The 14,348-nt window shown below is 44.5% G+C and overlaps 1 protein-coding gene across 3 annotated transcripts in view; it reads left to right on the forward strand.

Annotated features, from left to right (window-relative positions):
• Nucleotides 1-14,348, forward strand: part of GRK5 (G protein-coupled receptor kinase 5) — a 298,467-nt gene that overhangs the window by 269,540 nt on the left and 14,579 nt on the right. For all 3 annotated transcript variants that reach the window (XM_019502906.1, XM_019502907.1, XM_019502908.1), the window contains 3 exons: nt 4,743-4,780; nt 5,779-5,868; nt 6,861-7,069. In XM_019502906.1, the coding sequence (XP_019358451.1) occupies nt 4,743-4,780; nt 5,779-5,868; nt 6,861-7,069 (337 nt within the window). The remainder of the gene's footprint in view (nt 1-4,742; nt 4,781-5,778; nt 5,869-6,860; nt 7,070-14,348) is intronic.

Genomic DNA, 14,348 nt, shown 5'->3' on the forward strand with positions numbered 1-14,348 from the left:
AAAAAAAAAAAAAAAAAAAAAAAGTTTAAGAAATATAGAATATTTGAAAGAAAGGACACTATTCTGTTCTCCAGCACTGTCATGCAAGTGTGGTGCTTTATAGACTATGACACATCCTTGACCTGTGTGGGTGGTTTCCAGATGAATGGGAGCAATGACTGCAGCCAGCAAGCATAATATGACCCCAAGTCTGTAAAATCTGGCATGAAGTCCCTGGTAGGGACCTCCCATGTCTCCCCACAAGGATCCATACTCATTGGAATCCTATTTTGTACAGTACAGGTGTCAGACCTATGGCCTGTGGGCTAGATCCAGCCCACAGCCACATCATCTAGCCCCCAGCTAGCCCTGGGTCTTGAGTGGACCCACATGCGCTGCACATGGCACGAGCTCCAGGACCTGCACAGCACGTGGCATCCATGCAGGGCCAGTCTGGAAACTCACTTGTATGCCAAATCCAGTGTCTATGGAGCCTGCTCCACCCTGTCTGGGGTGGGCACCACATGCAGTTAGTGCCTGGACCAGCCAGAGCAGGCGCTGGAGCTATCATGTGGGGGTCGTGATAGACCCAGATGAGTTTGACACCCCCATTGAAGAGCATATGGAGAAGAGGAGCAGGACAGAGAATTTTTCTGAAGCCTCTGCCTCCGCATTAGCTTAGCACTTCTTTATGCCAGGACAGCATGTGCAAGTGCATGGGCAATGGCCCTTTGCAGGGCCAATTAAAGGTTATCAGGCTGGGTCTAGTTTTCATGGCTTCTATCCCATGGAGACCAAGAAATAATTTTTAATGGATCCCTAATATACTGGTAACTTACAATTATATTAAATGCTTTTCTTTGTAAACCTAGCTTGTGAATTTATTATTATTGGCATCTGGTATTGAAGAGGAACTGGTATTGATATGACTCCATCTGGGGGGACGTGATGTGCGAGAAAAAAAAAAGTTTTTAAATGAAGCCACAATTTACATCTTTCAGGTGGCCATGTGCATTATGCAATTCCTAGTTTAATCTTTGTTGCCAGGAGAAAGCTATAATGAATGCAGTATTTGTTGAACTGTTATATCAGGTATGGCTGTGATCTTGCTTACTCTCGCAAGGAGTGAGTTCTGAAAATATTTGGAAAAGGAGATCATTAGGAAGAACGTAGGTGCTGCAGGGTGCATCATGGATAATGCCATTTTAGTCATCAGTGACCCAGGAGATTTTTCTAAAGCACATAGAGGAACTAGTTGCCTATTTCATATTGAAAATCAGTAGGAGCTCTGTGCGTAACTTCTCTTTGTGTCTGAAAAATCTTCCTTCCAGTGTCCAGCATGGCCTTAGGCAGTGTCATGCTATTTTTGGATTGAAATGTCCACGTAAAATCCACTTTACTCAATAAGATCTAGTGTCACTTTTATAAGTGCCCCAGCCAAATTCTCCTGTATTCTGGGCATTGAAATTGGCCTGTTGCTTTGAATGGAAATGTAGTTTGGCTTTCTAAAGAGCTGCTTTGTGTCACCAGTATAATAGCTGCTGCTTTGTACCCCAAACAGTACCTATATTTCGGTGATGAGTGATATTACATCCTTGTATGTGCCCTTTTCTAGTAATACTATGAGAGGATCAATGAAGTTCTGTGGTGTGTAATTCTGTGAAGAGCACCGGGGCTGCTGGGAGGTCTTATATAGATCTGTATAACACAATATAATACCTAAAATGCTGCAGCTTAAGTTGAGTGACTATAACAAAACACTCATGCCACAAACTTCATTTCTTTTTCTGTGTGCAGGATATTTGTGAGTATATTAGAGACTTTCCAGATATGCTCGTTAGTCAATAACTCACAAACCAATAACTCTTTTGGGTTTGATGTGGTATTAGTTTTGTTCCCTAGTGTGGGGTGTTTGGCATAACAAACCATCAGAGGAAACAGTATCTAATCTGAAACTGCAGTCAGAGTTCAGTTGCTGGTGCTACCCAAAGTTTTCAGCTAACATTTCACTTTTCAACCTGCTCACTAATAGAGCTCAACTGGCATTCTTCAGGGAAAGCAAACAGGAAAAAGTGTGGACTTCGTCCACTTATCACTATTTATTATTTAAATTGCAGTAGTGCTTGGAGGCTTCAATCCAGATCAGGGCCACATTGCTGTAGACACTATACAAATTTATGGGAATATAGTACATCTTCCTAGTGTGAACACAGTGATACCAGGATATACCAGTGTCACTTGTTCCCATGTTGGAAGAGAAATAGGTATCGCTGTGTCCACACTCAGATTTTTTTACCTGTAGAACTATTTCAATTAAAAATATATATATATATATATATATATATATATATATGCATCCCTAACTTGTAAAGGCAGTAGTCAAACTTGCAAGTATAAACTAGACATAAGAGTCTTTTGCTCCAGAGGAATTGACAATCTAAGTAGGAAAAGTAAAGACTGGGGAAAAAGAAATACCATTATTATGATCTCCATTTTATAGACGGAAACTTGGGATACAAAAAAATTAAGTCTATTGCCTAAATGCAAGCGGGGAGTCTGCGGCAGAGCTGGGACATGAACCGTTATCTCCCAAGTCCCAGTGTACCATCCTAACCATCTTTCCTCCTGTCCACAGCAAAACCATTCTCGTGGCCATGCAGAAGTCTTTTCACTTACCTGTAGCTCCAGGATTAAACATGACTAATAACTGCCACAAGCAAAGGTGAAAGTAAATGATGAAATCTAAAGATCTCTAAGGAAACAGCTTTAGGAGTTTGAAATTAGTTGTAAAAGTATGTGGGAAATTACCTTTATCACATTTCTGCAACACCAGGAGCCTTTTGTTAACACTGAGAGATAAGTGTGCGGTAGTATATTAAATAAAGTCAGACGTTTTTCTCAGCATTCAGCTGCCCTTTGCATTTTTCTGTATTGTTTGTTTGAAAAGTAGGCTGGGTACCACTGAGCACTCAGCAGAGTTTATCTTGTGAGGTCAAGAGGATTTTAAACAAGCAAGAGGAGGAGGAGAACGTTCATGGCGCCCTGCAGGTTTTGTTGGAAATAAGCAGCAAGAGCTAACATAGTTTTGGTAAATTGGCCCTCAGCATTGTCAAAAATACAAAATACTCCCGTCCACAGAGAGCAAAACTCAGGACACTGAAGCAGGAGAGGTTGAAATGCCGGGTGGAATTTAAACATACAAACAAGTTACCACAGGGCTGAAGAGATGAGATTTCACCACACATCAGCTCTTTGGCAATGACTGCTTGCAAGCAAATGCTTATTCCACGGTAGGTGGGTATGGATCTCCTACCCACGGTAACTCTCCCTGTTTTCATTGAGATCTGAGTTACCATGACTTAGCCACTTTATGTCAGACACCTGGCACACGGGGTAACAAAACTAAGTGATGATAACTACTAACCGCAAGATAGGAGCACACCTGTGTGCAGTTCCTGCTGAGCAGCTGACGTGCAGTGACATCCCACCCCATTTTATCCTGCAGTATATGGTTGGTGTATGTTCAGACTCGGGATCAAGCCAAATCACAAACCCAGGCAGCTTTTAATAGGTAATGGGCCACGTTTTTCACCCTATTACTTTACTTGGGTTGCATGGGGTGAAATTTGGTATAGAACTTGGTCTTTTATGAGTGAGATGGTGTCTCCTCCGCCTGTGTATTGTCTCACTTTGTCCCAATTCGGTCACCTTCAGACTTATCATCTCATTCTTCTTCCCCAGGACTGGTCGCAGTGTGAGGCTCCCTGTCCTTATTTCCTTATCTAAGCAAGCTCAACCCTTATCTCCCTGACCCAGTATTCCCCATCCTGGTTTGGTGTCTTCCCCTCCCTAACTTTGTAAGACTTTTCCTCCTCCATTATGCCTGAGTGTTGGCAAAGGGAGACATAATGTCCCTGATGTCAGTTCTGGTATGTGGCATGACAGCAGCCCTCAAGTTATGAGAAACCTGAAAGTGGTTTTATAATGAGAACCTTACAGCAGGGAGAGATCCTTATGCTATCTATATAATGTAATCTCACTGGTCACTGTGGCCCCCATGCTTTACCTGCGACAGGTTAGGGTGGTATGTCTGATGGTTGTGTCCAGGCTGACTTGATCGCTTAGGTGATAGGTTAGACCAGGGGTCAGCAACCCCCGGCACGCATGCCGAGCATGCGCGCGAGGCCACTTTGGTTGGCACGCCACCGCCGGGAGGCAGCAGGGTTTGCAGCTGGGAGGCTGCAAACCCTGCTGCAAGCAGACCCGGCTCCATGGGCCCGCTGCAGCCCGGAGGCTGCAAACAGCTGCTGTGGCATGTCGGCACTGCGGCACCTTCCAAGGGTAGACATTGTGGGTTTCCTCAGCACTCTGGCCAAAAAGCATTGCCTACCCCTGGGTTAGACAATGGATTTGTATAGGATGGCTTGGCTAGGAATAATCCTGCCTAATAATCAGGCAGGGGGTTGGACTAGACCTATGGAGGTCCCTTCCAGCTCTGTTTCTCTATCACTCTATGATTCTCACTGCCAGATTAGGAAGTAAAACCTTTGCTTAGTGAAACAATTTTAACTTCAGAAAATTAAGTTACACATATTCAGCCTGTGAAATAAGTTGCAGAGTCGTTTTCAGTTTTACAGGTTCTTTGCTATTTGAACAGACTTCTGGTCTCTTTATTGCTAGCTTGAGATACGTTCACGCACTGTACTGTGCTTATGTGATCAAACCTGCTTTCCTATAAATAAACAGCTCTCTTTCCTTTTCAGAGATTTGAAGCCAGAAAACATCCTATTAGATGATTATGGTAAGTCTGAACAGTTTAAAGAGATGTTTTCACAGCAAAGTAGCTTTAGTTAGTTTTAGGTTACATATTGTACAAAGGCAAATAAAGCTCTGAAGTGAGTGAGAGCCTTGGCACATACTAATGTGTGTGCCTTGGGGTGTGTAACACAAGAACTTTGCACAATATTTACTACGGAACGGCGGAAGCCGCACTCAAGTTCTGCAGTATTCTTGATCTGGTGGCCTGTTCAGTAGTGGAGCCACCTTTTCCATTGTCTCCCCTGCATGATTGGTAGGAGGCTTCCACAATACAAAAGAAGTTGTGATACCTACATCGCTGCACTTCTTTTTCTGAGATACTTTGCCCTCTCTTCAGCTCAGTTTTCTTTTTATCCAAAACTTTGAAGTCAATACAAGATATTTCCATGTCCTCTGTGATTTATTGCTGACCTAATCTCAAGCAAAGAGGACTAGTCTGCAATCTCATAAACTTGACCCTTAGGATTTTTTTTCACTCCCGTTTAACTCAATCCATTCTTGGTTATATTATTCCCCTTAAAATAATATGATTCCTTTCTTCCTTAGTGATTAAAATATTCAAATTCCATGTTTCTAGCATTATTTCCTCATAATAGTAGGTTATTGGCGATGCTTAGGGGGTGCACGTGGGTGCACATGCATGCCCTGAGATTGGCCGTGCCGCCGGAAGTGTACTTCTGGTTTCGCTGCTGGCTCGGCGATTGGCCGCTGGGGGACTCCTCCACCACCACGGGGTCAGCGATCGACTGCTGGGGGACCCCCTCACCCTGGGTCAGCGATCAGCCGCTGGGGGACCTCCCCACCGAGTCTGTGATCAGCAGCTGGGGGACAACCCCCCTCCCGTCGGCGATCTGGTGCCCCTCCAGACTCAGGAGGCACCAGTCGCCCATGTACTAGGTGAATGAAAAGCATCTTCCAGTAAGAACAGCATTTGTGTGTTTAGCCATTTTAGGGTTATTATGCTTGCTTTTCTTTCTCCAGGTCATATTAGAATATCTGATTTGGGTCTAGCGGTTAAAATTCCTGAGGGTGAATCAATCCGTGGAAGAGTAGGGACGGTAGGGTATATGGGTAAGTTTTTATTTGCTCGTTTTATTGGCTATTTACACTGACTGTTGCATCTTGGAGATTCTTCTAACTTGTGCAGAATAAATGAACTTTCAGGAAACTGTGCCACAGGACTGGAACCAACAAAGGATGACTCTGACATTTTGACCTTCCCAAAGAGAGAGGAGTGCTGTACCTGTAAAAGGGAAAGGTGTCTTTCTAGTAGAGACTGAGAGACTCTACATCAGTTAAAGAAAAAGTGTGGGAGGCAGAGTGAATAAGGCTATTTGTATCTCTGTGTTAATCGATAAGCAAATATGCACGCATCTAACAACATTAAGTTCCTAAAACCAGTTTAGTCATAACAGTCTGTGAATAGGTACTTAGAAAATTAAAGTGGCTTAACTGATTTATCTAAAGTTAAGTAGCTGACTTGTTACTAAACCAAATCCATGATAAATAACACTTCATCTTATACCAATATACACAATGTTATACCAATGTATATGGGTATTCTTATAGCATTATACAGAAATTGTGCATGTTCATGTTCAGAGAGTCAGTGTGCATGGCTATGGGGGTGAGAGTGTAGAGTTGAGTATATCTCCAACACACAGCAAATGTGTTGTTGTTTCTAAACTGAAAAAAATAAACCAACTGAAAGGACTGATTGTTATGTTATGTAATTTCATCTTTCTCCACATAATACATTTGTCTGTAATTTCTTTTTTAAAAATTAAGGTCTTGAAGAATTCTTAGATTGGATCAGACAAAAATATTTAGCTTTCACTATTTTTTTTTTATTCCCATCTGACTTTTTATATATGCAGCTACATGAATAGCCTCATTCTTTAATTACAGCAACTCAGCTAGCAGAAGCCAGGAGGGACTCTTATATTGTACCCACAGTTCTTTGCAGTTGTGTAGTCACTGATAGAGATGAGTGTTAGGGCTTTTAGTTATTTGTCAATGTAAATGTCAAGTGTTTACACAAAATGTGTCTTCCTCCTTCACAGCCCCAGAAGTCTTGAACAATCAGAGATACACTCTCAGCCCTGACTACTGGGGACTCGGGTGTCTCATTTATGAAATGATTGCTGGACAATCACCGTTTCGTGGAAGGAAAGAGAAGGTGAAGAGAGAAGAGGTGGACAGGAGAGTCCTGGAGACGGAAGAGGTTTACTCCCATAAGTTTTCTGAGGAGGCCAAGTCTATCTGTAAAATGGTAAGGGTTCATTAGTAGGCTATAGCCAACATTATCCAACAAGGCCCCACATAGTATATAACTACATCTAATGGGGAGCAAAACCCAACAGTGGAGTTACCCAATCACTTGTTTCCAGGATGACTGCGTTCACTGTTCATCCAGCCTTTTTTTTACTTGGACTTGTTATTTTAATGATATCTAATCATCTAGCATTTATCCTTCAGGCCCCCAGGAGTCATTCTTTCAAACACAATGGGCATTGCTGCCAATGGAAATACCCAACCCCATAGGAGATCTCCAAGCCATGAGAGAGTTAATCAGTGCCATTCCAACGTGCATCTTTGGAAGGCAGACTGAACTTCAGCTTAGACAAAAGGGCTGTCCTATCTTTGATTTCTCTAGTGTGTTGTTCTCTGGAGGGAATGACAAGATGATTCCACTCAGTGGAGACAGAGAAGGAAAAGAAAAGGTTAATCTGGGGAGTTTCACCAATACCTTATGCAAGAGACAGGCCAGCAGCATCTTAGCTACGTTCTGATTGTGGCCTTGGCTAAGAGGCACTGAGGTCTCCTTGCAAAATACTGCTGGTAGCACTGTCAAGGATCATGTCTGGAAGTCATTATGGTAATTCACACCACACAAATCCAGTCTCAGATTCCAAGGATGGTAATTAGCTGACATCACTCCTGATAGATACTCCAGGCCATATACTCTTCTTGATCTGCTTGCATAACTCCTACAGATGTCAGTGGGAGTTGTGGGCAGGGATCAAGGACAGTATGTGGGCCCCTAATGATTATTTCATGTATGCAAGCAGCCTGCTTGCTTCTCACAAACCATATTTTGGCTAATGACAGGTAGCAAAGAAACCCTGCTGGTGTCATTCATGTGCCATGCAACATTACATTTCTGTACCAAACAGAGCCCTCAAGCTTGTCATAAAGAAATGGACAGAAGACAAAAAATATTCTTCCTGCTGCTTTTGCAACTAGTCGAGCAGTGATTCTCAACTAGGATGCCACAGGACCCTAGGGTGCCTTGAGATCCTTTCAAGGGTGCCACACAATATTAGCACTGTTAGACTTTTACAGATATGATTCACAAGATAAACCCAGAGATTTCAAATAGAAATCAATAGTTGTGGTCTTCCCGAGTTCTTTGCAACAGAAAAACTGCCTTGCTATTTTTCTATAGGCAAAAAGAAAGTGTAAACTAAGAGCTGGCGTTTTCCAAGGGGTGCCTCAAAGCTAAAAAGTTTGAGAACCACTGTTGTTGAGGATTGGAGGTATGGTGGAGTAAAATAGAATAACATGAATATTGTAACTGCTGTTCAGGAAAAGTTAAATTTGAGTAGGACTGAGTTTGGACTGTTGGAGTAGTGATGCAGCTGGCCTAGCTCTGATGTCATACCTATCAGAAATCAGTCAGTTTATGTAGGCTCTAAAATGGATGTCATTCAGATGCCTTACTGTCTCATCAGGTGGCTTGCTTGGGCCTTGTGCCTTTTGCAGTCTCTCAATGGATGGAAAGATAGCTGTTCTTCTGGGAAACTGGAGGAAACTGATACTTTCTAAATTATAAAAGGCAACAATAAAAAAAAACGTACATCTGAAAGCTGTGTAACCCAGGCGGTACTCCAAGAGGTACCCCCTCTCCAATTGAAAGGATCAAAGCAGGTGCACAAGTGCTGTGGGAGGTGTAGGGACTCTCCTCCCCTACAGAGCAGGGCCAGACTACCAATAGGGACTTAACCATATACCTTTTAATACTGGGAACATAACAGGCATAAATCAGAGGATATAGTGGACACTACAATGCCCCAAGGGGCAACATTCAACAAAGGTTAGACACTTACAATCACTGACAAAACAGGGTTAACAAAATATAAAACACAAACAGCAGAACAAACAATACGGGTTGGTGAAATATAAAAAGGCACAAAATGTCAAATGACAAGGAAACATAGGGCCTTGGTACCTGGAGGGGGAGAAAGGGGGAAAACACAATGACCCCTTTCCACTGCAAGAAGATTTGTTTCCTGTTAACTCACTCACCCCAAGTCATCCCTGCTGGGACTTGAACCCAGATCTCCCACATGGTAGGCAGGAACACTGCCACACAGCCACCACTGGTGGCACTGCTCCAGCCTGCGAGGGGTCATGACCTTCCCGGAGCCCTGGCCTCACGTCAAGCTGTCTGGCCTCTGGAGGAGCTGGAAGCAAAACTGGGAACCCCAAAGGTCACTGCTCAGATCCTGGCTGGAGCGGGGGAGCCTCTCCTGCTGGCTGCAGCCTCTGGTAGGGGATCCTGGAGCCAAGTGGGGAGCCTCTCCTGCCGGCCACACACTGCGCAGCTGAGGGTACCACTGCTACCTGCAGTCCTGCTCTTTCAGGCTCTTCCAGGGCACTGCTCCCACCCCACTGGCTCAGCTCTTGCCAGCTCTGTGAGGCTCATTCCTTGTTGTCCCTCGCTGGTCTGTCCCCTGAGTCAGCCCACGCTGCCCCTTTTATCCCCCACCAGGTGACCCAAGGGACCAATCAGGGGACACGGGGGGTGAGTCTCTGGGGCCTGATTGGTGCGGAAAGGGAATCCTAAGTCCTCCAATCATCTTTTGCCCTTTCAAAACCCCTGGGCTAGGTCACTGCCAGCCAGCCCGTCACAGTTGCATGTTACTGATTTTATTCTTTTCCTACCACTCTTCACAATGCAGGTGGTTTCCTTGGATTATAAACTCTTTCAGGTTGGGTCCATGTCTTTGGATGTGTTTTCTCAGGCATATCCTCATGGAGGCTTTTGGCTGTTGAAATATAGCTGCTATTATTTACATTAGGCCAGATACAGCAACAATTATTTAAATGTCTCGTTGTTCCATCAAGTGACATGTTTGTGTGTGTGGTTTTGCAAATACTTGACAAATCTAAAGATAATTCTGTCCTTTGGGTTCTGGGACTACGGGCTATCAAAGCATTTTGGGTATCAAAACAGGTGCAATGGAATTTGTAGCTGCTGTCTTACCTGTTATTTCTGTTCTCCTGTGGTACAGTTAAGATTGTATAATTTGGACATCCAAGTTTTTAAGATTTTCTTTCAAACTCTTTGGCTGATTATATAAGAGCGCAAAACCGACTGGTCTTCTCTGCTGCATGTGTGATACCAAACAGTTACAAAGAGGGTAACAATAAGCCTCCATCCTACCTGCAAATGAGGCTCAAGCCTTTAAAAATTAAAAATGGAAAATTCCCCTTGGATCATCTTACCCTCTTCCTGGCCCAGAGCAAGAGGTTTTCCTGCAGTGTGTCATGCAGTTGTGTATTCTTACATGGGATGCAGTCCCATTTTAAGCTTGTCTTACCAAGATCCACAAATGTGTGTTGTCTGGTTTTAAACCATTCAAATGATAAGCGGTGGAGCTTCTCATAGAGACGTAGGGCTGGAAGAGACCTGCAGAGGTCATCTAGTCCAACCTACGGCCTGTGGCAGGAACATCTCTATCCAAATCATCCCATACAAACCATAATCTAAACTCTACATAAACCCTGACACAACACAGACCTGACACCCTAATCTGCCACAAGTAAAGCAGGAGAGCAGCCAACATCCTGTTTCTTTGAAATGTTGTCAATATAGGCCCATAAGATCCCAGATAAAGGGCCATGCTCCCTGCTACAAAGGAAGGCAAACCCCCCCCCCCACAGTCTATACCAGTCTGACCTTTAGAGGTTATGCCATAATCTAATAGCCTCACTGTTAGGAAATGCAATGCACCTTTGCTTACTTTCATCCTGCTCCTCCCTTTGCATCACATTAAATAACGTCTCCCTTCTGGACGCTTTCACCCTTCGCATGCTTGTAGGCAGATATCACAGCTCTTGTTAGTCATGGCCCATCCAGTTTTTTGTGTGTCATTCTTGTAATGGTTGCAGTCAGCCCTGCAGCTTTTTCTGGACTGAAGCAGAGATGAATAATAGATCATTAGGAATGGGCAGCCAGGCTTTATGGGAATCTCTCCTGCCTGCAGTTCCCATATAACCAGAGGTGGTGTTCAACTCTCAAAGCAGAGGCTATGTCAGGTCCCTTCTCTAGCCCCTTCCACCCACACCCTGGATGACTGATACAGACTCAGCCTAGTGGGGTCGGCCAAGAAGTGGGACCCTAGGCAGTTGCCCTGCATATAAATAGCTCCCTTATTTCTTTTTCCATGAAAATTCAGTCTTTCCAGGAAATGCCCGCACTGCTGTACCTTGTTAAACATACATATGTCTCTCTCATTAAACATATATGTCTTTCTCTCCCCCTTGACGTGCACTCCTAATCCCAGGATGTGACCCAGAGTCTATTCAAACAAATGAAGCTGGTCTGTGCTCCTTCTGCATTGCTTTGCCTGTGCCTCTTACCCCAGTGCCTTATTTGCCTGTCTCTCCCACAACCAACTTTGTGCCCCATCCCAATCTTCGAACGCCGTGTCTCAGCTGCTGGGCAGGGAATTGCCCTTTTCTCTTTGGAGCCCCTCAAGACCCAGTTGTTCTGTGTAACGTAAAAGAAACTAACTAGCAAAATCCTATTTGATTCCTTTGAAAACTTCAAGCTCATCTTCCCCCTGCCATGCCCTAGAGCAGCGCTGCCCAAACTTTTCCTCAGCATGGACCCCATTTATGGCCCCGTTTCCTCAGTATGGCCCCTCACTCCCAACCCACAGCCGCCCTCACCCGCAACCCTGTCTGCTGATGTTGTGACCCCATGTGGGGTTGCGACCCGCAGCTTGGGAACCGCTGCTCTAAAGTAACAAGGAGTAACCATGTCATTTTGTTGCTCTAACCTCTGCCTTTCTTTTTATCCCGCAGACTGTCTTCTTACAACTTCGTTATGTCAGCTCTGTTATTAGCTTATAAATGTCTCCTGTGAATAATCCCCCACATTTTGAGGCACTCTGAAAAATTGCTTTTATTATTAAGAGGAATGGGATCATCTGTTCTGCAGCGTTGCCCAAACTCCATGCGTCAGAAGGAGTTTTGCTTCTTAATCTGTTCTCTGGACATGTTGGACTAGGATGAAATCCACCAGGATTACTGGTTAAAGTGACAGTATTTTATTTTATCCTTGCATCTTTAGTACCTAACCCCTTCAGTACTATTTTTAGTCATTCGCTGAGTGCTGACAATGTACCTGTTGTCTTTTTTTTTTTTTAACCCTTGCAAACCTTGTGTGTTTTTGCAGTTTCTTTCCTCATGGACGCAGCCTTTTCCATATTATCATGCAAACACCTTCCGTTATTCCCGTCCTCTTAAGAGTGAAAGGCTTTCTGTCCTAACACATGCTTAAACACATGTATAAACACATAAGTGGTTTGGGGATTTTTTTAATGGTCCCCACTCCAGTTGTTTCTTTAACTGTAGAGGAAAAAACTTCAAAAACAGAAGGAAAGCAAGACAAAAAGAAATGCCTCCAACATTACAGAGTTTGAATCCCCCACTGGGATTTGAATGTGTGACACCAAAAGATCAGGCAGCTTTTTGTATCAAAACAGGAGCATTAGCATGAGTACAACATTGCCATTCCAGGCTCTTCTGCGACAGGGTTTTGGTCACCGCAAATCTCTGGAGACTAAATTCTGCCCTTGTTGACACATGAGATGCTGTCCCATCTTAAGCCTGTTTTACCAAGATCCGACCAAAGAGTTGGCACTTAAGATTGATTTCAGTGCTTGGCTTCAGTCTGAGACCTTCCAGCTTGGGAGTTGTAGCTCTGCTAATTGTTTATAGGCTTCAAACTTAGAATTCAAGGGCAACTCGGGGTCATTGAGCTGGTGTCCAGGAGGGATTGTCGTTAGTCTGATGCATTTGCTTCGGTTCTACTCGATTCAGTGCAAATGCATTTTATGTAAATTGAACAAAACCCTTCAAATTCTAGAAGCAACTCAAAATACACAGTTGTCTCCATTGTGCTTCCCTGGTTATATCCAAATGAGGTGCAGATTTCTGTCTTGCATCAGGCTGGCCATTGGTAGCAAGTCTCTGGAGATGCAGGAGCCGGACCCTTCAGTGACATGAGTAAAAGGGCTTCCCCTCTAGAAAAATAACCCCAATCCATGCTGGCCCCAGGCTACAGCAGCAGCCAAGAGGTCTGCTGCCCTCCTGCTTTACCTATTTTACAGAGCACACGGGAATCCTTATAGAATTTCTATATGGTTCCCTATAATTTGCTCCCTTTTTTTCCCTCGTGAACTCTTCAAGGTGTGTCCACCATTGCCAGCTGGACCATCCTGTGAAGAGATGCAGCAGCACCAGCAAAAGTGGATCCCCACCTGGAGACCAGTTGCTGGCTCTTTAGCTCCAGGTTCAGTGAGGGATTATAGGCAAGTGCAAAGCATTGCCTGCTCCAGTTAGGCTTTGGCAGTCAGCAGCAGCAGTGCAGCAATAGGCATTCGTGCCCCCACACCTGGACATCTCTGAGGAACTGGGGTCTCCCCAGAAGGTCCCACCCAGCCTGTAGGTGCACGTCCTCCATCCACACCCACCCATCTGCAGACAGGAATTTCACCGGTGCAATGTCTGGCTGTAAATGCTATCTCTGGGTGAATCATCTGAATCAGCCCAGAGGCAGAAGCACTCGAAGGACTCTTGTCCACTACAGACAGCAACTGGGCCCCATCATCTTCCCTGCATAGCTGCTCCTTCATCCTAGAGCCACCTTACAGAATTATAGTAGCATTAATGTATTTAATGCAGACTGCCCAAAGTCTAGCATTCCCCGCTATGAATGGCCGGCCATGACAGCATCTTCAGATTAGTAAGCTATTTTCCAAGAAAGGGCTGGCAAAGGTTAAGTTCATGACCGGGGGAGAATTTAAGAACAAAGGTGACCCTTCTGTCCGGGGATTCCTTCTTTCAGAGTCCTTTCGGCTTAAAGCCAAGATGTGGAAGTAGTCCTTGTCTACCTGGCTAGCAGTTTTGGGAACAGGGCAAAGAACTATCTAGCTGGGATGGGAGACACCTGGGGAACTTTCCCTGCAGAGGCTTAAACCTAGAGCCTGACTGTGGGTTTTAGATTTAAAAAAAAACAAAAGGGAAGGGACCTGCCTCGAGTTCGCAGTCTCATCCAAGTAGCTAAACCTAAACCTCCCTTTTCCCCCCTCATCTGAAGAAGGCGAATTGCCCAGGGATGAGTCCCGAGTGAAATCCCCTGGATTACACTAGCTTGACTTGAATCTTCTGTGTATAGAGGGTGGAGAGACAACAGTCAGAGACCGTCCTTCAAGCCCTGCCCCTGCCCCTGCCCCTGCCCCAAGAAGCCGTAGCTT

Source organism: Gavialis gangeticus, unplaced genomic scaffold, assembly GCF_001723915.1.
Source record: "Gavialis gangeticus isolate Ggan-Ray unplaced genomic scaffold, GavGan_comp1, whole genome shotgun sequence".
NCBI lineage: Eukaryota > Metazoa > Chordata > Crocodylia > Gavialidae > Gavialis > Gavialis gangeticus.